Consider the following 23,355-nt stretch of genomic DNA (forward strand, 5'->3'; position numbering starts at 1 on the left):
AAGTAATCCGTAGCGCTGCTCATATCTGCTGAGATGTGTCTGCTCGGTCAAATAAATCAGAATATTCCAGATCTCTGAGTAGATTTAACTGTAGTAGTAATTATGTCTGATTTCATGCGCTTGTCTGTGCGTGAGGAAAACCCGTTTAGATTATACTGACTGTTCTCTCAGTGATATATTCCATCTAAATGTGTGAAAATGCTTGATGATCTAGTCAAATTATGACTTTGAGTGTAATTTATGAGCAGGATTCCTAACCCAACCGTTTGACTTCTCATGGAGTTTTCGTTATATGTGCAAATATAGCTCTGTGAGGGTTCTGATGGAGGTGTCAGAGTCAACACTGCCCACTAATAAGGAGTGCGTGTGCGTGTGTGTGTGTGTGTGTGTGTGTGTGTGTGTGTGTGTGTGTGTGTGTGTGTGTGCGTGTGTGTGTGTGTGTGTGTGTGTGTGTGTGTTTCCACGGGGCTGGAGGTAGTGGTGTGTACTACTGTGGTTTACAGGGAACTTTGCATTATTTTGCACCCACAGTTTACTGTGGTTTGAGTGTTGATTCTGTAGATCATTGTTATGCAATCACCAGCTCTCACACACATGCATACTCTACTTAGTTTTCTGTTTTCCGTTGCCAGCTTCTATGTATTTTACATTTTTTCTTAGTTTCCACTTGAAATAAATATTTATTTTAAATAATTCACACAGTGGATTACTTTTCAACATAAACAACTCTCAATATCACTGAAATTATGAGGCAAACTGTAAATTATGTAGCATTAATGGTCTCTAATAACAGTTAATAAAGGGCCACCCACTTGCAGAATGGTGGGATTAAACTTGATTATTGTGTTTTCATGTTTATTTGAACCAGTTTCACAGTCCACTCCCTTTTAGAAGTTTGACATAGTCAGCGAACCGGTTTGAAAAGAGTAGATCTTGTTGTGTCATGAAACTGGTTCAGTGGACCAGCAGGAGCAGGCATCCAGGGCCAAGACAGGAGTTCACACCTACTGACGGAAAAACAAAAACAAGTTTTTATTTTTCCATTTCTGTAGTTTCAGTCAGTGACAGCTGATTGTATCACTTGACAGCTGAACACGTTCTGGGAGGAGAAAACGATCACCTCTTTGGAATTTTTGGATCTATCAAACTGGTAGAATTTTCAGACATATACGTAATAACTGCTGTTTGGTCCAGATTTTGGTTTTGTGCAAATGACATTTTAAAACCCCATTACAACATCTGAGAAGATTAAAAAAAACTTCTTAAACCTGCCCGCCCTTTTATTTGTTTAAGTAGTTGTCTAAAATGGAGGGTTATGGCTTCCTGATAACATGTCTTATATTTTATGTCCTGATTAATCAAAGGATGAAATTTCTTAGACAAAATACAAACTAATCTGAGTGTGATGCTTCATAAATGTTAGACTGAAGTTAAAGTTGGACGGAACACTTTGTAACCTAGTTCATCCAAACAAATGGAAACGCATGTTTATCTTTATAAGAAAAAGAAAACCGTATATTTTGGGTGTTGACCGAAAGAACGAGATCGCAGAAACAAGCGGCCGAAATAAGTTTTCTCTGCAGGGTGTCTGGGCTCTCCCAGAAACGGGGTGAGAAGCTCGGTCATCCGGGAGAAGCTTGGAATAGATGCGCTGCTCCTTCACATCAATAGGAGGCTGTTGAGGTGGCTTGGGCATCTGATGCCTCCTGGACGCCTCCCTGGTGAGGTTTTCTGAGCATGCCCAACCAGGAGGAGACCTAAAGAAAGGCAGAGGACATGCTGGAGGGACTATGTCTCTAGACTGGCCAGGGAACACCTTAGGATTCCCCCGGAAGAGCTGTCCCAAGTGGCTGGGGAGAGGGAAGTCTGGGCCTCCTTGCTTAGGCTGCAATCAATCAATCAATCAATCAATCAATCAATCAATCAATCAATCAATCAATCAATCAATCAATCAATCAATCAACTTTTATTTATATAGCACTTTATCCTACAATACATGCAACTCAAAGTGCTTAACAAATTAAAAAGGCCCCTCATACCCACATTCCCTCCCATCCCCAGAATTTTAAAAACAGTCTGACAATAAAAAACCCTTCACAACACTCATCCGCCGGCACACACACACACACACACACACACACACACACACACACACACACACACACACACACACACACACACACACACACACACATGCCCCCTTCCCCATGGTAAAAAACACGATTGACTGAGATCAGATGAGCCAGACCAACTAAGATAAGGATAAGGAAACACCATCAGGGGAGCCATCCGCCCCGGCAGCAGTAGATCCACAGCAGCAGCCGAGACACTGGCACAGGGCGCCCAGGGCAGGGAGGGCAGAGACCCCCAACCTCCACCTAGGCACACCTGGAAAGCACCCAGGCCACCACAGCCGACCACCGCCGCTGGGGCAGTGGGCTCCCACAAAGGAAGCACTGGAAAAAGGTTAAATTAAGGTTAAAATATAAAATCAAAAGAGCTAAAATTAGAATTGTAATATAAAAAGTTACATAGATATTAAAATAATGTTGATCATAAATCATGGTAAAAACAGTTTAAAAAGCATGTATAAAGAAAGAATACATTAAATAAATAAAAAAATTGTTATTTATCTAAGTAATTAAATAATTTAAAAAGTGATAGTAATCAGTTAAAAGCTAAGCTAAAAAGATGAGTCTTGAGCCTGTTTCTAAAAACATGAACATTCTCAGCAGCCCTGAGGTCCCCTGGCAGCTCGTTCCAGAGGCGAGGACCGTAGTACTGGAAGGACGCCTTGCCGTGAATATGTGTCCTGACTTTAGGGATGACAAGGAGACGGCTGCCAGAGGAGCGCAGAGACCGCGTGGGTTCATACGGTAAAAGCAGTTCTGAAAGATAAGAAGGCCCAAGACCATTAAGACACTTAAAAACCGTTAAAAGTATTTTGAAATCGATCCTATCGAAACATTCGGGGAGCCAATGCAGTGATTCTAAAACTGGAGTAATGTAGCTCCCGCCTCCTGGTCTTCATCAGGACACGTGGTGCTGAGTTTTGTAATAGTTATAAACCTGAAATCCTCTTTTTAGGAAGACCAGAAAGCAGGGCATTGCAGTAGTCTATTCTACTGGTGATGAAATCATGCATCAGCGTCTCCGTATTGGCCCGAGAGAGAATGGGGCGGACTCTGGCGATGTTCTTTAGATGATAAAAACCTATTTTGGGGATATTTTTAATATGATGGATAAAAGTCAGCTCAGAGTCAAAGATGACACCCAGGTTCTTCACTTGTGAAGATGGATTAAGAGACAGTGAGGTTCTCTAAATCAGAGACAGACAGGACACGTCCTACGATTAGGCTTAAGGTCCTCTCTCCTGTCAGGGCAGTCAAAAGACTCACTGCCATGTCACAGGACCTCACCAATGAGTGTTAAGCCTTTAGATTTCATTCTCTGGCCAGCCAGGAGATTAGCATCTATCGCTGCGTTAGGACTGCTCTCGGCGTAGCTTACTTTAAATGGCAATATGCTGATTGTATCGCCGGCCATGTGACCGCTTATTCTGTAAAGATGGAGCTTTGGCCCATCTAAGATTTGTTTTTGGAGGGGTCCCACAAACACAGAGCTTAAGCTGCAAAATGCGACCCAACTCCGGATAACCAGACTAGGATGGATGGACAGTATAGTCCAACTTTGATTGCGTTCTGTCTTGCTCTAGATGCATTATGAACCCACACTCAATGCTCCTTCACCCGTACCTAAAGTTGGAACAGTTGTCTGGATAACCAGCAACTTTTGCCAAAGTCTGTATTGATTTATGCTTCTGGAGGCTGCACCAGCAATCTCCTTGTCCGAATTGAAAACATCACAAAAGTATTTCATTTATTTGTTAAAAAAAATAAAAGAATATTTGTCATTTTTTTAAACTACTAAATTGTTAGAAATCTTTTTTTATTTACTGAATTATTTTTGATTCTGTGAACGTTTCTATAATCTCATGTCAGATACATGAGACATGTCAGTGTAATCCAGTTCCTTCTGATTACAAACTGATAATGCTGCAATGTTGTCCTGCTGAAGGGTTGGGTCAGTGCTGATAAGGTGTGTGTTTGTGTGTGAGGGCTTTTATGTCACCGCGTCCTCCCTGACACTCTTGGTTCTTAAATAGAGTGGTAGATTACTCATAAGTCACATCACACACATTTACACCAGTCCTCATCATTGTCTCTGTATTATTACTGCTTGATTATAGTCTGGCAGTCCTCTGGTCACCTCTTAACTACTTTTCTGTATTATGCAATTCCTACAAGACCTATTCATGACAAACTGAATAATTTGGATATATATGCAATGTGCTCATGCCAAGTTGTGTGATTCAAAGCAGCTGAGTGTTAAAAATGCAAGAACATTTCTTTTGCAACAGCGGGAAAATGAAATGATAGGAATTGTATTTGAAGTACCATTTTGCAGCTTAAGCTCTGTGTTTGTGGGACCCCTCCAAAACAAGAACTTAGATGGGCCGAAGCCCCATCTTTACAGAATAAGCGGTCCCATGGCTGGCGATACAATCAGCATATTGCTATTTAAAGTAAGCTATGCTGAGAGCAGTCCTAACGCAGCGATAGATGCTAATCTCCTGGCTGGCCAGAGAATGAAATCTAAAGGCTTAACACTCATTGGTGAGGTCCTGCGACATGGCAGTGAGTCTTTTGGCTGCCCTGACAGGAGAGAGGACCTAAGCCTAATCATAGGACGTGTCCTGTCTGTCTCTGATTTAGAGAACCTTGCTGAGGACTGGTAAAGAAGAAAGAAGCGGGTTGAAGGATGATTTGTAAATGAAAGGCGACAGACTGCTGGTGGATTGAACTTGTCCTTACCAGATGGTTGAGGCCCAGAAGGCCATCTGCTGTCACACTGGGTTTCTGTGGACACTTCCTCACTTCCTTTTCCTTAGATCTCTCAGATTAAGTTTGGCTCTTCATCTCACCTCAGTGTAGCGGAGGGGGGAGGTGTGTGTGTGTGTGTGTGTGTGTGTGTGTGTGTGTGTGTGTGTGTGTGTGTGTGTGTGTGTGTGTGTGTGTGTGTGTGTGTGTGTGTGTGTGTGTGTGTGTGTGTGTGTGTGTGTGTGTGTGTGTGTGTGTGTGTGTGTGTGTGTGTGTGTGTGTGTGTGTGTGTGTGTGTGTGGGTGGGTGGGGTGGCCTTCTGCCTGTGTAGGATACATTATGATGCCAAAAAGCTGACACTGGTTATGAAGGTCACTGAGTGCATCTGAAGCAGGTATTACTGTTGATTTAAAGGGGACGGCATTGTTGTTGTTAGATATTACTATTATACAGCAGTCAATGTGTTGTGAAGAAGTTTGATATGAATGAAATTGTGGACTGGACAGTAATTATTATCTAATGAATAATTCAGCGGGATTGTAATTAATCCCAGGATGGAAACCAATCAGTTAATGACCGTGCCAATATTTCTGGACTTCTGGTGTAGCTGCCAAAGGCTCCGTCAGTATCCTAGCAAAGACATCATGCACCGTGTGCTGATAGTTCCTTTTTAAAATATGATTTTATGATAATCATTCATTTCTGATAAAGTAATACATTTACAAGGTTTCTGGTATCTTGAGACTCAGTTTCAGTTCATCAATCTGCCTTTTTTTCAGCAAGTTTATGTCTGTTATCTTTTGATTAGTGCTTAGTTGCGCTGTATGATTTTTTTTGTTGTTTTTAAGAAAAAGCCTATACACTTAACTTTAAATTGAATTTTCACATGAATGAATGTTCCAGATCTTTCACAACTGATCAGAATGACACACTCACGTCTTTTCGACACTTGCTCTCATCCCATAAGTAATAGTTTGAACCTCCTCTATGCCCTTAAGTGCAGTTTGTTTAATCAGTCCAAAGTTTTGCTTTCGTGCTTCTCATCCCTTCACTTGCTGTATTTCATATTGTAAACAATGTCTTTGGCCACGCTGACCTGTCTCAAAGTGAAAGAGTCATCCATAACCTCATAGCCAGTCAGTCTGTCAGGGTAGGAAACTCATTATGGATCAATGAATTAGTGCTGGACAATATAGGGAAAATAATATTGATCGATATCCATAATTATTGATAAATGTAGAACATCTATTTTAAGTGCAGCTCTGACCATTTTATTTCATAGGATTAAACAAGTAGCTTGTTTTCAGATTTTTTGAAATCAATTTTCTTCTAATTTTGCACAAAAAAAAAGTTTATGTCAGACTAAACTAAAACATTGCTGTGCTGATGAACTACTGTAACCTTTTTACTGGACACCTCTCCTTGCTGCAACATCTTGTTTAAGTTGTGTGTCTGTTACTCTGTTTATGTTTTGAGAGTGGAGTTGCACCACACATCTTTCGATAGATATTTATCATTATTGAATTATTGTTCAGCCCTAAAATGAATATCTGTGATCTAATGATCTGAATGAAAGATGATTATGATAGTCATCTCAGCTTCATACAGAAAGTTATCAGATTTTCTGAACGTAAGCTGTTTTACACAAGTTTGAAAACTACAGACGTGTGTGGTGATGACTTAGTGTTTCAGCTCATCGAAAAGAATGAAATAAAGTGGATTACATGTAATAGATGAGACCTGCAGTCAGTGAAATGTGAAGCTTTACGTGGACAATAAACTTTACAAGGAGCGAGGAGTGACTGACTGGCTGTATTAGCCTAACATCAGGTCAGACATTTATTATTCTTATCAGGATTCACTGGGTTTGAGCACGTCAGGATTAAACAGCTGCTAAATCCGTTTTCTAGATGATAAGATCACCTGTTCATCACCACCTCACACCCCTATCACCTTTTCTTTTTAGTTCTTTCTTCTTTTTTAACCTGTATCTGTATTTTCCTTTCCTCTTTACCTGCTTCTGTACCTTTACACCTGTATGGCACAACCACACGACTTTCCAACACTGCGTCAGACTCGGCACACACGTATACACACACACACACACACACACACACACACACACACACACACACACACACACACACACACACACACACACACACACACACACACACACACACACAAATACATATTAAATCCACAGCACAATATCAATTTATGCGTCAAATAATACAACCACAAACACTGTTGGATCTTTATTATTATTATTATTTACCTTTCTGTTATTTATTAACATACTATTTTATACATTTAAATACTTATTCCATCTTATTCACATGAAGGCGTCATATTTTAGATATTCACACACACATCTATGGGTGCACTAAAGTTTGTCTCATGGAACGTACATGGAGCTGGCTCCATAGAGAAAAGATTAAAGATTTTTGATCAGCTAAAGAGAGTGCAAGCAGACGTAATATTATTACAAGAGACTCATAGATCTGCCGCATCCGCAGATGAACTTAAAACACCTGAGTTTACCAGCATGTTCTCTGCCTGCTATAACTCTAGGCAAAGAGGTGTAGCTATTTTAATACACAAAAACATCAATATCACAGTATTGGACACAGTCTCTGATCCAGAGGGTAGATTTATAATGTTAAAAATATCTGTACAGAATCAAAGCTTTTGTACTGTCAGCATATACTGTCCAAATATTGATGACCCTTCATTCTTTCATAATTTTTTCTCTGTACTCTTGGACTGTCCACTTATACTTGGAGGCGATTTTAATTTTTGGATGAATTCTTCAACAGACAGGCTCAGTACAGCTGGGACTCAGCGCAATTGGCAATCCACTAATATAGTTAAACAGCACATGAGTGATTATGGGCTTTGTGATGCATGGCGATCTCTTCATCCTAACCGTAGAGAGTATACTTTTTTCTCACACGTTCATCACTCTCATTCACGTTTGGATTATTTTCTAGTCAGCAGCTCATTGTTGGCTGACATTTCAGACACTGAGATACACCCCATAGTTGTCAGCGACCATGCTCCGGTTTCTTTAACTCTGGTAAACAAGAAGACAATCCCACCAAGCAAAAACTGAAGGTTTAATACATCACTGCTTAAAGACAAAAGTTTTATAGAATTTTTCAAAAAGGAGTGGGCTTTATATTTAGAACATAATGACCTGCCTGGAACATCAGCATCTGTTCTCTGGGAGGCAGGAAAGGCAGTGATGAGAGGTAAAATAATCTCTTTCTCATCACATAAGAAAAACAAACAGAAAACAAACGTATTCAGGAGTTAGAAGAAATCATTAAGTCTTTAGAGGCATCCACAGAAGAAGAGTTAATGAGCAAATTACGTAAAGCTAAATTAGAACGTCATGGAATTATTGACAAAAATACACCATTTTTAGCTCAAAGACTATGAATAGAAAACTTTGAACATAGTAATAAATCAGGTAAATTCTTTGCTAGCCAGTTAAAAATTAATAAAGAGAAAACTACCATATCTGCTGTTAAAGACTCAACCGGGAATATAGTTTATGACCCTGAAAGCATAAACAACACTTTCAGAGACTTTTACCAAACTTTGTACTCACCACAGATAAACCCATCAGATAACGAGATCAATGAGTTCCTTGACAGGATAACACTTCCTAAATTATCAGACAGCCAAGTTACAGTCCTAGACTCGCCACTAACATCAGCGGAGCTCCAGGAAGCCCTTAAATCCATGACTAATAGGAAAGCTCCAGGTCCAGACGGGTTTCCAGCAGAGTTCTACAAAGAATTCTGGATCATTCTGGCTCCAATATTTTTCAGAATGTGAGGGAAATCGAAGAGAGCGGCAGATTACAGCCAAACATGTATTCAGCCAATATTAGTCTCTTGTTAAAACCAGGCAAAGACCCTGCATTTCCTACCAGCTATCGCCCAATTTCCCTTATTAATGTTGATCTCAAAATAATTTGTAAAGCCCTGGCAAAAAGATTAGAAAAGGTAACCCCCTTCATAATACACCCTGACCAAACTGGTTTCATCAAGGGTAGACAGTCATCCACTAACTCACGTAGATTACTTAATTTGATAGATTTCTCTTACAGTAGAAACATAGAAACTAGTATATTATCTCTAGATGCAGAAAAGGCTTTTGATAGAGTTAACTGGAAGTTCTTATTTGCAAATTTACATAAGTTTGGTTTGGGAACTTCTTCATAAACATGCTACAAACATTATACAGTTCACCAACTGCACGTGTCAGGACGAACGACCAAATATCAGCTAGCTTCTGTCTTCAGAGGGGGACCAGGCAGGGATGCCCACTCTCCCCCTCACTGTTTGCTATCTTTATTGAATCACTAGCAGCAGCAATTAGGCAAATAACAGGTATTAAAGGGATAAAGTGTAAGAAACTAGAACATAAGATTAGTCTTTATGCAGATGATGTTTTACTCTTTCTCCGGAATTCTCAATCCTCTCTCTCTCATTCAATAGAACTGATAAAATCTTTTTCAAAAGTTTCAGATTACTCTATAAGCTGGTTAAAATCCACAGTTCTACCAATTGAATTCTCTTTTGTCAATTTACTTAATACACAATTGGAGTCAGGGAATATCACATACCTGGGAATTAATGTCTCTCCCAAGTTAGCAGATCTAACCAAACTAAACTACATCCCACTTTTAAAGAAAGTGGATGATGATCTTGCAAAATGGAAATCCTTACCAATATCACTCATGGGGAGAGTTGCTACAATTAAAATGATGGTCTTACCCAGAATAAATTACTTATTTTCAATGATCTCAAACAAACCACCAGCTGACTGGTTTAAATCTCTGGACTCCTCAATTACCAAATTCCTTTGGCAGGATAAACCTCCACGAATTATCTTAAAAACGCTTCAGAAGACCAAAGACAGAGGACTGGATCTACCCAACTTTTATCATTATTTCTTAGCCAACAGGCTGCAATATATACCAAGATGGTTGCAAGATAACCCACTAGATGAGTCCTGGTTAGATATAGAACAGACACTTTGCAATACGATAGAGCTTTCAGACTTACCATTTATGAGCTCAAGCATAAGAAAACATGAAGGCTTCAAAAGTATTAGTATCAGCACCTCTCTGACAGCATGGTGGGAGTATCTTAAAATGACAGAGTCTTCACTATTACCATGCAGACGCACACCTATCTGGAATAATCCTGATATTTTGCAAAATAATAAAATGATGAACCTTCCAGACTGGAAAAGTAAAGGAATCCTATACCTGGAACACATATATGAAGGATTGGACTTCATCCCATTTAATAGAATAGTCTCCCAATTTGGAATAGATAAGAATAGCTTCTTAAAATACCACCAAATTAAATCTGTAGTCAAACAAAAATTAAAGCTCAATAAAATAGAATTACAAACACCACCAAGGGTATTAGACTTCTATAATCTCAACCCCCCCAAACTACTGTCTAAAGTATATAAGACACTGTCCAAAATAGACTATAGAATAGCAATCCCTTTTGAAAAATGGGAGGTGGATCTATCAGTCAGCTTTGACCTGAACTTCTGGTCCCAAACTTGTTTAAAAACTTTAAAAATGATCAGACACCCCAATTTACAATTAATTCAGTACAAAATTCTACACAGAGTTCACTATACAGGTCATCGGATGTTCAAGATGGGGTTTGTGTCGTCTGACACCTGTACACACTGCACAAACAACGTTCCTGACAATTACATTCATGCACTGTGGTCCTGTCCACCTGTCCAGGAATTTTGGGGTAGAGTGTGTGAAGACCTGTCAAAGTCTCTGAAATGTCATATCCCAACCACCCCCTCTCTTTGTTTACTGGGAAACCTGGACGATGTCCCGATTGAAACATCTTTGGTTCACGTGGTTCTGACTGCCATATGCATCGCTAAGAAAACTATCCTCTTGAATTGGAAAAATAGAGAAAATCTCTGCATTAACCAGTATATAAATATTTTGTTAGATCATATTACACTTGATTTAGCCTCTGCTTCCACTTCAAGTCAATCTCTCTGGGCTCATTTGATCGATTCCATCACATAGCGAGGGTGGGGGACCGTTGATGTTGTCCTGCAAGATGGTGTGGGTGGGGGTGGGGGGTTCTGAGTTTGGAGTATCTGGATGTTCCCTGGAGGTGGGTTCACTGGGGGTGTCTGGGACTGGGGGGCCGTTGCCCCCCTCTGGAGGTGCTTTGGTTGCCTCGGGGGGTGGACTACTGGTGGTTGGGAGTGGGGCCCCTTGGAGGTCTTGGCGGTGGCCATGGATCACTGCCTGGCGGCTGCATTGCCCCTGGGGGGGCTGGGGGCTCGGGGTGTTGGGGTGGCCGGCCTCGTGTGAGGATCTGGGCGGGGCCTTGGGGGTCGGGTCCTGGCATGTATGCTGCCGGGAAGAAGGCAGGAACATGCAGCAGTGCCTGGCCCGGGTTCAGGGACCTTGGGTAGACCTTGGCTCCTCTGCTGTCCCATCACAGGGGAGGGGGAGGTCCAGGAGGGGGAGGACCCAACCTTAACTGGATGTCCTATGTCTTTTATTTTCTGGAAGTTGTGCAAATGCAGGGATGGGCATAGATATTCTGCTGGGGTGGGGCTGGGTTGGTGCCCTCGGACTCCCTTAGGCCCTGTAATGCTGCTGCTTTGGGCCCTGGCAGGATGGGCTGGGGTCTCCACACCCTGGGCGGCAATTTGACAACAGAGGTGCCTATTGGGGCCAGTGGGGGAGCTGGCTCCCTGGAGGGCTAAGCCCAACCAGCCATTCCTCCCCATCCCCGCATATTTCTCTCCTCCTGCTCCCTCACATCATCACACAAACATACATATAGGACCTTGGGGGGTGGACAAGTCAGGGAGTGCGGGTATGGACCCGATTTCCGCATGCCTGTGGCAACCTGCCCCCCAATTTTATTTGCACCTTATACACTTCCACTGATGACATTCCACGCAAACACACACTTAGGGCCTTGGGAGTGAGCACATTCAACGGCACTTGGCAGGGGGATTTCTCAGCCTCCTCCCGGGTGCCGGTGCCCACTTCCAATTTTAAACCGCACTTAGACACAGAGGGCTGTGGGTGCAAGTGGGGTGGTGCGGTGGCATCAGCTGGCATAGGCCAGAATATGCCCGCACTGCCCGCTCACCACAGCCATGGAATACACCTCATGAACACACAACACTACATTGGAGCAGGCGGAGGGAGACTAGGGGTCTTAGCACACCTCTGTTGCTTGGCTTCCTGGGGCTGGAGGCTAGGAGGGAGATCTAGCCGTCTGGTTGGGGTCTGGGGTGGTGGGTTGCTGTTCTCAGCATTGGGCGGGGGAGCCTGCTCATCAGCACCCCAGCAGAAAGGGTCAAACTCTGGTAACCGGTGTTACGTCCCCGACAGGAGATGTTAAAATGTGAAGGAGGGGGTAACATAAGAAATACGACAGTGGCGTTTAAATTGGGTTTAATTGTGATAAAAGGTACTAAAAACAAGAGCAAACAGATGGCGAGCATTGTTAAAATAATGCAAAACGAAAAATTCACTATAAGGTTAACAGTTAAAAGACAAATTATCAACTCTATAAAACACCTGGTTAAAACTTTATTAAAAGTTTTACCTAAACTGAAGGTGTTTTAAAACACAATGACGTTGATAAAAGTCTAAAAACTAAATCAGAGTTAACCTTAAAACACAGTCAACACTAGGTGACTTGCACAAAAGATCCATGTGGATCACTCAGAGTTAAAACTATAAGTTAAAACTCATCATAACAACGGGGTTAAACCAAACGAGACCTGGAGGACAGCAGAACCCCTGCACTGCTGCCTCCCAGACCGCTGAAGGCACAGCCTTTTTATCCCAGGTGTGGCTCATCAGGAGGATTCAATTCAGCTGTGCTCCTCAGCAGCCTGGAAGAGAGGAGGAGGAGGGGCGGTGTCCAGTCAATCACCAGAGCTGGGTGATCCTGGCTGCTTTTTCCCTCTTCATCTTGGCAGCCGTGACAACCGGTGATGGTTGTACCCAATGTGCAGCAGTACCGGGACCAGAGTGAATAGGGTGTGTATGGGGAGCATGAGTGGGTGTCCGGCGTACATTTTTGTAAGTCTTGGGTTGTATGTGCATGTGTGAGCATGAGGGAGGGAGTGTGTGACTGTGTTTTTGTATGACTGTATATGTCAGGTGGGGCCTTTGACTCCTCCCCTCTCCTGGGACTTCTTTTGATGATATAGATCTCCGTCCCCCCTCCCCCTGCCACACCTGGTGTGGGGTGTGGTGCCTTGGTCTGCCTGAGTGTTCGTGGCTCCCGGTTCAGGGGGTTTAAGATTTTTGGCGTCTGCCTGATCAATCCCGGTGGCTGCCTGGTGGGGGTCTGGGTCCCTGGGCTCTGCTGGGTCCCCGGCGTGGGTGGTCGCCCCTGGATCCCGGGTCGCTGGGTCCTGGGCTCGGCCGGCTAGGGGGTGGGAGGCTGCGGGCGGGCCTGTGGGCTTGCCGCTGATATCTCCCTGGACTCTGCCGGCTGCTGGTTGTGGCCCCCCGGGACGATCCTCTGTGCCTCTCGAGGAGGGCGGGGGCCTTTCTGGTTGCAGTCTCCTTGGGGTTCCTGTGTTCTGGGGCAGCGCCTGGATCTCTGGGACTTTGAGCTCCCCCCGTCTCCTACGCATCTTTGGGGTGCAGATCTGTGGTCCCTCACACTCTATTGGACGCTCCTATAGAGAAACCTTACATAAACAAGCGCATGTACACACACAGGTGCTCACATGGTGCTCTCAAAAGTATGGGCTTGGGCACGTTAAACACAGGTCTTAAGACTATGGTGGGCACTTAATGCACTGTGATTTATTATCATGTGATTGTTCAGTTAAACAATGTTGATTATATATTTCTTCATCAAGTTGACACAGTGATAGCTTGATCTTGTTGTATTGTTGTTGTGTCCCATTTTTTGTTCTTTTGCTTTTTTTTCTAGTCTTTTTCTGCAGGTCTAGAAGCAGACTCTTGTTCATTATTTTTTATTTTTGTGGAACCCCCCCACCCCCTTCCCCCCTCTCTCCCCACCTTTTGTCTTTTCCTTTCTCTTTCACCTCTGACTCCATGTCTGGTCGAAATTACAAAGCACTCAAAAACAATAACAAAGTTTTAAGTATCAGGCGTGACATTAAAAGCTGACGCTTTGATGCTCCACCTGAGAGTAAATCTGTAAGGCTGTAAGGCTTGGGGACAAACGTGCTAAAGTACAGAACGTATTGGGATTTTGGAGAGAGATATTTTCTCAGCATGTCTGTAATTTTCCCTGCAGGCAAGACAATGCCAGACTTAACTCTGCAGGATTTACATAAGCGTATCTTATAGACAGTAAATGTGTGATTTTGACTGAGTTGTGGGCATGATGTTCTAGAATTGTTTGTAATTGTTTTCTTCAGAAGGTGTGGTTCACAGATAAACTATTTTTAATTATTATAAAATTGGTCACTCTTGAGTTTTTCATGCAGGCTGAACATGAAAATAGTCTCCTACACCTATCTCCTGCAATAGCTTCTGATAGAAAATAAACGGTGAAACTAGGATTAGAAAATCCTGACAGGATGACATCACACTGTCACGTATCATTCATGGTCTCGCGCATCTTGACTTGTGATGCAGAAGGCTGCCGGTGTCGGTACAAGATCTGCTCAGGTGCAAGATCGGCTCGGGGTCTGTCGACTGCCGATGACGTCAAAGTAGTTGATTGGCTGAACATGAACCTTATGGAATTACGTCATCACGTTACGTTGGTCCAGGCAAATTTTTCTGTTGGAAAGGTGGACAACTTTTACAAAGAAATCCATCATTACCTCTTTGAAAATACACTTTTAGCTTAGAGCTGCATGTATATTAGGGCTGAACGATTAACTGCATGTGCAATTAAATTGCGATGTGACAAAAGGAGATTTTCTAATCACAAAGGCTGCAATTTGGCAGCGAGTAGTTAGCGCTATGCTAATATATGTGGAAAAACCCATAGAAATGCTAATGCTAATATCACCGATTACATTCTTACATATTATGAATTAGAAACGTGCCAAATGATTACATTTGGAGTCTAACAGAAAGTAAAACTACCATCAATCAAATAAGTATAGACAGGTATTTTAGTAAAGCCAGAAAACTTTTAACTCCAGAGTTTTGGCTAGCAGCTATGAGCGTAACTGAACTACGCATGGACAAGACGTCAAAAACTCTAAACACAAAATACTTCAATAAACGGGACACACTTTTTTTCCTGCAAATACAATTTCACAGGTGTTGCTAATACCTATGATCCTTCAAGGGATGTGCTCAAAGAGGAGTTCAACATTATGAATACAATATAGTGTTTTATTTTACAAATACCATTATAAACACAAACTTACGTCTTCAGAAACATTATTTTAACAACGAAACTGCTAAATTCTTTCCAACAGTATAGATGTGTAGTGTATTTTGTCCAAGTGGGTTTGCCGTACTTTGACGTCATCAGCAGTCGAAGGACCCCGAGCCGATCTTGCACCCGAGCAGATCCTGTACCGACACCGGCTTCCAGGAAACCGCAGAGAACGTCTTGGCCTAGTAGAAGCTAACCGTTAGCATTAGCAACTCCACCACATGGCAAAACTTCTCCAGGCTTGTGCTATTTGTGGAGATAAAACATCAATGTTGCAGAGCAAATAAAGTCTGTGGTAGAGATTGTTTGCTGTTATCCAGTCAGCAGTGAGGTGTCCAGATATCAGGAAATAAGACTCCAAATCCTGTCATCTGAAGCATAACTCTGATCTGACAATCCTCTAGATCCCGAAACAGGCACACCAGAACTTTTTGTACCCAGAGTACGACTTACAAGGCATTCATTCCTACTAGATGACTTCAGATGTATTGATTAAACAAGTGAAACAGTGATGATCAAAAATCTAAATTATTGTCTTAAATAAGTTCTGCCAGCCTCACATTTTAGAAAATTCAATTTTCAGGAAGTTTACTTTAAATGAAATAATATATTTATTTGTCTTTGTTAATTCAAATAACGCATTTCTTTTTGCAGTGCTTAACTGAAGAAGCGATGCATTTAGCAAACCTTTGTATAATCCATTTTAATCTTTCACAGCTTATTTTACACAGTTTGGATTTTTCTGCTTTTATTTTTTTAAACTCCCAAGTCATCAAAAATCATTTATTCTGAGGAAAATATGAATTTGGAGGAAAAATAGTATGTGTGAAAAGATTAAGCAGGATTTTATTGGATAATAACATATATTCAGGTGAAGCTTCTGTTAGTGAATGGAAAGAGAAGAGGATAACATCTTGCAGAGCTGTCACCTTCCATGTTATTTCACATTCAGCAGGAATCTTAGGCTGGGTTATTACAGTAGGTGGGAGCAGACCTGCTCACCTTTGACTTCCTATATAGTCATTTATTGTCCTAAAAACCCATGTGGTTTTGTTGTAACAAACTCTCAGGGCTCCTAATAAACTGTTACCCTCACTCCTAAAGCAGCTGCTCCCTCCACCAGGCATTGTCTGTAGAAATAAATAATAAAGGAAACACCCTTTAATCTATTAATCTGTCATATTGAAGAGACGGTGGCACAGGAGTTAAGTGCTCGCCCCGTAATCGGAAGGTTGCTGGTTCGAGTCCCGCTCAGTCTGTCGCTGTCGTTGTGTCCTTGGGCAAGACACTTAACCCACGTTGCCTGCTGGTGGTGGTCGGAGGGACTGGTGGCACCAGTGCTCGGCAGCCTCGCCTCTGTCAGTGCGCCCCAGGGCAGCTGTGGCTACATTGTAGCTCATCCCCACCAGTGTGTGAATGGGTGAATGACTGATTGTGTTGTAAAGCGCCTTGGGGGGTTCTAGGACTCTAGAAGGCGCTATTTCAAATACAGGCCATTTACCATTTACCATTTCATATAGAAGTAGTTTAATTCTAGTATTTTACATGAAAATTACATTTTGGTTGTCTTTGAAATTCTTGTCTGATTAGTTTCATACCACTAACTTAAACTGATCTTTGAAGCGTGACTGTCAAAAGCATTATATCACTTCATCTTTGTGGCTGAAAACACAGCCTGTGTGTGTGTGTGTGTGTGTGTGTGTGTGTGTGTGTGTGTGTGTGTGTGTGTGTGTGTGTGTGTGTGTGTGTGTGTGTGTGTGTGTGTGTGTGTGTGTGTGTGTGTGTGTGTGTGTGTGTGTGTGTGTGTGTGTGTGCGCGCGCGCGCGCCTGTCAGCACCAGCAGAGAATCAGAGGAAGAAAAAAATGGTCTCGGCTCAGTGTTCCTCACCTGGACAGTGCAGCCTTTGTCTCTAGGTTGTAGGTTGAAGGTGTAACTTATATCACCTGAAAAGTCTGATATTTAGAAGATTTATCTAAGTATTCATGGGCCTAAAAATATTCAAGGCGTCTTCAGATGGAAGAATTCTCAGATGGTTTAGTTGCTCCTAAAGTTATGCGAACGTTTAGACGGGTTTCTTATCGGGTCACTGACTGTATTGTGCTTTATTTCACCGAACATATCTTTGCAGGTTTGCATTTTATTTCTAGATGTTCCAAAACAAAAACTTCCTCCTCAGCTGCCTGATGACCCTATGAAGCCCCACTGGCAGGGAGACTAATGAAGATATCCTCTTATATAACAGACTCATTCATATTATTGTGCCCGTGGGTCTGCACACATCCGTACCTGAATACACACTTGACTACTTTTCAGTTCTTATTCTTGACACACACACCAAACGTGGCGTAAAGCTGAGTCTCACACTTTCGCCGACCCATTTAACCAACAGGTGTGATACATGTGATAGTCCTTATTAAAAACATAATCAAGTATTGTGTGCTTCTGTAATTTTTTAAATAGAAAAGTTAACTAAATAATGCATTTTCTTTCCATTTCTATGCATTTGTTCAGTTGAACAATGCCTGGTGTTATCTTTGCTGCTTTGAGTGTGCTGTGAAACGTGTAAACCTGGTGATGTTCACTTTTTAAGCAACAAAAATGCACTTTGCCTTGTAAAGCTTTTCATGTTGTACATTTGTCAAACATATTTTGACATTTTGAACAGTTCCGTTTGACCTCAAGTCATCTCTCAGACAAAGAGCTCAGACTGAGGAATGGAGAAATGTTTGTTGCGGGAATTTAGCCTGAAGTGGATTCTTACACTGTGGAATCTTGATGGAGCCGTTTGCTCTCATACCGGATCTTATAAGGAGGATGCAAGGTGACTGCCAGTCACTTCGTAAAAATCCCTACCTGAAGTGGGGCGACGGTGGCACAGGAGTTAAGTGCTCGCCCCGTAATCGGAAGGTTGCAGGTTCGAGCCCTGCTCAGTCTGTCACTGTCGTTGTGTCCTTGGGCAAGACACTTAACCCACGTTGCCTGCTGGTGGTGGTCGGAGGGACCGGTGGCGCCAGTGCTTGGCAGCCTCGCCTCTGTCAGTGCGCTCCAGGGCAGCTGTGGCTACATTGTAGCTCATCCCCACCAGCGTGTGAATGTGTGTGTGAATGGGTGAATGCATGGACGTAATTTTCACTTTAGAAGTGGGGGGGACACGGGGGGTGGGGGTGGGGGGTATCTTTACAGTACGCACTAAGGGGAAACAGGCTTCAACATTTTCTGCTTGGTCCTAGAGCTCAACCAGTGTCAATTGAATATAGCGTAATATTGTTTTTGGGTGGTAAAAAGTGCAGGGGTCAAAACTTGACTTTGGAAAAAGTGGGGGGGACATGTCCCCCCTGTCCCCCCCCAAAATTACGTCCATGGGTGAATGACTGATTGTGTTGTAAAGCGCCTTGGGGGGTTCCAGGACTCTAGAAGGCGCTGTATCAAATACAGGCCATTTACCTTTACCATTTCCATCAAAGAAGGAAGCTGTTTCCATTGTTGACACATGTGGCATCTTCCTATCTTGTTAAAATGTTTTTCTTATGTGTGACCACTTCTAAAGGTATCTTGTGTCATTACACTTTCAGATTCTTTAAAGTAAGAGTTTCAAAGCTCTGATCCAAAAGTTTCTTTTCTTCTCAGCCAGTAACACCCAGTTGTTTTAATGTGTTCTAGGCATGCATTGTTGGCGTGTATGTACCTGAGGTGGCAATGCAAATAAATACAGACACATACCTGCTTCCCCCTCACAGAAACACACACCTGTAAATTATTCAAAGCACCAGATGGGGACAGAGAGCACTCTGCAGTCATCAGGACCAGAATTCAGTCCCCAGTGTTGTATTTTTTAATATCTCTAAAAATCAATCAACTTAATGCTTTTAATCTCCAAAAAGCAGATCACTACCAACAGTTGTGTAAGTGCAGCCATGTGTTCGGCATTGGCCTTTCACTTGTTTTCTGCTGCCAGTGTGAGCTGGCTTCAGATACTGCTATAGCAAAGGTCTGTGTGTGTGTGTGTGTGTGTGTGTGTGTGTGTGTGTGTGTGTGTGTGTGTGTGTGTGTGTGTGTGTGTGTGTGTGTGTGTGTGTGTGTGTTTAGAAAGCAACAACAGTGATCTGTATAATGGGTTTTGTTGTTCCCAAAGCAGATGAAGACTGAGATTAGGCTTAAAGGGGACAGCAAATGTATTGGGCTTTCATTTATCTAAGAAGCATAATCCCAGTGAAAGTAAAAGTTTTATTAGCTCATGAATATTTGCAGCATGTTGGACTGTCTAGTGTTACTGAAGTAAACATGCTCTCTAAACATCCTTTTCTTTTTAGCCAAACACAATAACTGGTACCATATGTACCCTGAGGACATTGTTTGGGATTGTCTGACTAGTAAATGCTCTCAAATAATTTGAATTAAGGTTAATGCAGCACACGAGAAAAACACTAGTTGTTTCAAACAGTTATTAATGATGAGTTTACCGAGAACATGCTACATGCCTCAAGATATAAAGTTTGAGTTTTTTTTCTTATGAAAATGTACCTGCACGCTAAGAAGCATTCCAAAATGGTATCATTTAGCATTTACACTGCAAAAACTGAGGTAGAGCGTGAAATAAAAGGAACATTGTGCTGGTGTAAGACTGCAGCTGTGTGGTTTGATTACAGGTCTGTGCTCTAGTACAAAGTTAAGTACCTCAGTACTGACTGGGTAGATGTCATGTAGTACGTTCTTACCATGTATTTTCCTACCATCAACTTTCTTCTACTGTCTCATTGGTTAATTTGATTGGTCTTCTTGGCAAAATCAGTAGAGATGATTTAAAAAGGTTGTTTTTGATACAGACTCAGGTTTGAATGGAGGTCCACAAACGTCTAAAAGAAGGTTATGGAATGCTTTGAATGGAACCCGCTACATCCAGCCAGAAACCAGTTTTGATTTGATTTTGCTATCTCTGTTCTGCTGGAACACCCTAGCCTGGCAAGCCAGACAAAATAAATATACTATTTAATCTGGCAACGCCCCATTGACGACTCTCTGTCGTGGGCCGGGCTCTACCGTTGTCTTTCAAATGATCTTCACATGCTACTAGATAATGAACAACTCACCGCAACGGATGTTGGTAAATGAGGCAGCCCGCTGTTGAAGAAGGCGAAAATACATCATTTTTCTAAATAAAGTACTTAAATACATCTATCTGCTCCTGATTCTAATAAAGCCCACATCCAAATAGTCCAAAATTGATGTAAAAGCCGTTTCAAACGAGCTGTTACCATTTTGTTCCAGGCTGTTGCATCATCCCGCCCACCAGACGAATAGTTTTGAGATTTGCTGGTTCCTGGGTCGTTCCTCAACATCTGAACCAATGTTCTTTCTTCTGAGCATAACAACCTTCAGCACCACTTAGGAAACATTTAGTTGAATGTATGTTTATATTTGACTCTTTAATTTTGACTCAGTGTAGATGAGAGAAAATTCATTATGTGCTCCCAGTTCATTGATACGATATGTTGAAAATTTCCTTGGAAAACAGTTAAAATCAATAAAAAAAGCAGCATATGAATATGAATGAATGTACTGGTATAGGTAAATGTCTGACTGCAGCTAAGAAGTTTCATCTTCTGTAACGTCTTTGTTCACAAAGCTTCAACACAATTTCTTCAACAGTTATGAAAATATCTTGGGAAAGTGCTAGAACCAATCATTTAATGTAGGTATCTGAAAGAATCTCAGACAATTAAACATGTTTTAAGATCATTTCCACATGAAGATGCTGCACTTGCACTAGAAATACCTTCACGGTACTTTTAAAAATCTGAATCTAAGTTCTTCAGCTTTGTGCTGACACTTCTCATCCAGGCTCTCCACCTAATTATTCTCCACTTTTGGAACTTTCGAAGAGCTTTTCAAACACTCATCCTGCCCTCACTAGACTGACACTGGACCGGTTTAACCTGCTCAGATCAGTCGACGCTAAGCTCAACCTTCAATGAAGTAGTTTGCACTTTTTAGCAGTGGAACGCTTCAACAGTTGTGTGTTTGAGTTGCTTCCATCTCAGTGCATTGCTATGACTATGTTCTACCTCAAAGCACAGTTAAATGGTAAACTAGGCAACTACTACTTTCTTAAAAATGTGGAAAGTTGTTTTTTTTAATATCTGTAATAAAAGTAAAGATGAAGTTTGCTTCTTGACCTGAATAAAATGACCATGCTTATAAGTGGTTCCTTTTCCGTACAATAACAGGCCAACTGAAGAAAGTATTTATTGGACAGCAGCTGTTTGAAGTCAAGGATGTAAAAATATATTTTTTAAAAAGATGCTTTTTGTTTTCAGCTTTGGGTTAGGCTGTGTGTGTGTGTGTGTGTGTGTGTGTGTGTGTGTGTGTGTGTGTGTGTGTGTGTGCGCGCGCGCACAGGTGTGAGCGTGCCAGAGAGGGAGGATAAATCCGTTTTTAAAGTTGGATGTGTCTGTTCGGTCTGCACTTCCATCCCCGTGCTAATTCTCCTGTGCCTCACAGAAGCAGCTAATGGCTTATTGCTGTGAAGTGAATTACTTTACCATCTCAAAGAAAGACCGCATGATTTTACATCTTTATTCGAATTACTGAGTTAGTCTGAGTTTCTGATTCATCTTCTGTTTCTGATTGTGCAGATTTTTACTTGGATGGGAAAAAAGATGATTTTAAAAAATGACTGAAAATGATTTTGAGTTGGTAAAAATATTAAATGATGAAATTAAATCAGAAAAGAGCCAGATGACAATGAAGGAGGTTAAGAAATACAAAATTTGTGTCTCACATGACGGATCTACACACCAGTACTTCAAAATCCATTATATGAAATCCATGCAAAAAATACAATAGTTTGGTCATAATTTTTGCAACTAATCCAAGAGTGTTGATTTATGGTAAAGATGTGTGCTGTTTTACTAGAATGTGATAAAAAAAAGGTTAATAGAACATATTCATTTTGTTTACAAAAATAAATGGAATGTGAAATTTGATTTGAAAAATGAACACTGCAGAAATGTGTTTAAAACATTTTGAGGTAGGTTTCGCTCTCTGTCTCAGTCGATTGATGGAGTTTGTCACTGGAAAGGAGTCACTCCTGCGACTGTTTTTATCGGAAGTCGTTGAGTGTCTGGAACATATTGTTGGATTCACAGACCAGAAAGGCGAGCATAATAACAACTAAAGCTGTGTTACTGACACCTTTGAGAGGAACAAAGGTGTTGATGTGCTAATGGCCTTGGGTATCCATGAGGATTTACTGCAGGGTTTGTGTTGCATTTTCACCTGCAGTTTGTCCCGAGACTCAGAGGACTCTGCGTCTCTGAAGATGAGGAACACTTTGACACTCCGATATTAAGACTGTAACTGTGCGTTTGGATAAAATTCAGCTGTTTTCCTTGATCCATCCATCTTGTGTTGATTCCCTTCTAACGTTGTCCCTCTTTTCGACCCTCTGCTCTCCAGGGAGCAGCCGATCTACACCACCAGGGCCCATGTTTTCCAAATCGATCCATCCACCAAGAAGAACTGGGTTCCAGCCAGCAAGCAGGCTGTCACCGTCTCCTATTTTTACGACAGCACACGTAACAGCTATCGCATTATCAGCGTTGATGGATCCAAGGTATGTGTGTGTGTGTGTGTGTAGAATCTGTGTTGCACTCTTCAGAAGGAGATCATGGCAAACATTTTAAATACTCTCAGGAGACAAAGAGGAGGTTATGCCCTCAGAAGGACTCGTCGAGCATGTTGATGTAGCGTTCACCGCTCCTGCCGACCAGCACCATGATTTATATGTTTGTCTTTAAAAGGTCTTTGAGCATTATTAAAGAGTCCTCTAAAATGATGTAAACCCAAAAGCATTGTTTGAGGACGGCATCCTAAAATGTCAGGCTCATCCCTGTTTATGCTTAAATGATTTTAGGTCAGTGCTAAGTAGCTTAACAAACAAAAATATTCACCTAAAAATAGTCAGATACACAAACTGGACTTGAGACATCACAGTCACGAGGCACACTACATGAGTTTGGCGGTGTTTCATATTACAACTCTTTTTTTC

The 23,355-nt window shown here is 41.8% G+C and overlaps 1 protein-coding gene across 2 annotated transcripts in view; it reads left to right on the forward strand.

Annotated features, from left to right (window-relative positions):
* Positions 1-23,355, forward strand: part of homer2 (homer scaffold protein 2) — a 43,224-nt gene that overhangs the window by 476 nt on the left and 19,393 nt on the right. For both annotated transcript variants that reach the window (XM_070554850.1, XM_070554849.1), the window contains exon 3: positions 22,764-22,920. In XM_070554850.1, coding sequence (XP_070410951.1) covers positions 22,764-22,920 — 157 coding nt within the window. The remainder of the gene's footprint in view (positions 1-22,763; positions 22,921-23,355) is intronic.

This window comes from Nothobranchius furzeri, chromosome 9 (assembly GCF_043380555.1).
Source record: "Nothobranchius furzeri strain GRZ-AD chromosome 9, NfurGRZ-RIMD1, whole genome shotgun sequence".
In the NCBI taxonomy this organism is placed as follows: Eukaryota; Metazoa; Chordata; class Actinopteri; order Cyprinodontiformes; family Nothobranchiidae; genus Nothobranchius; species Nothobranchius furzeri.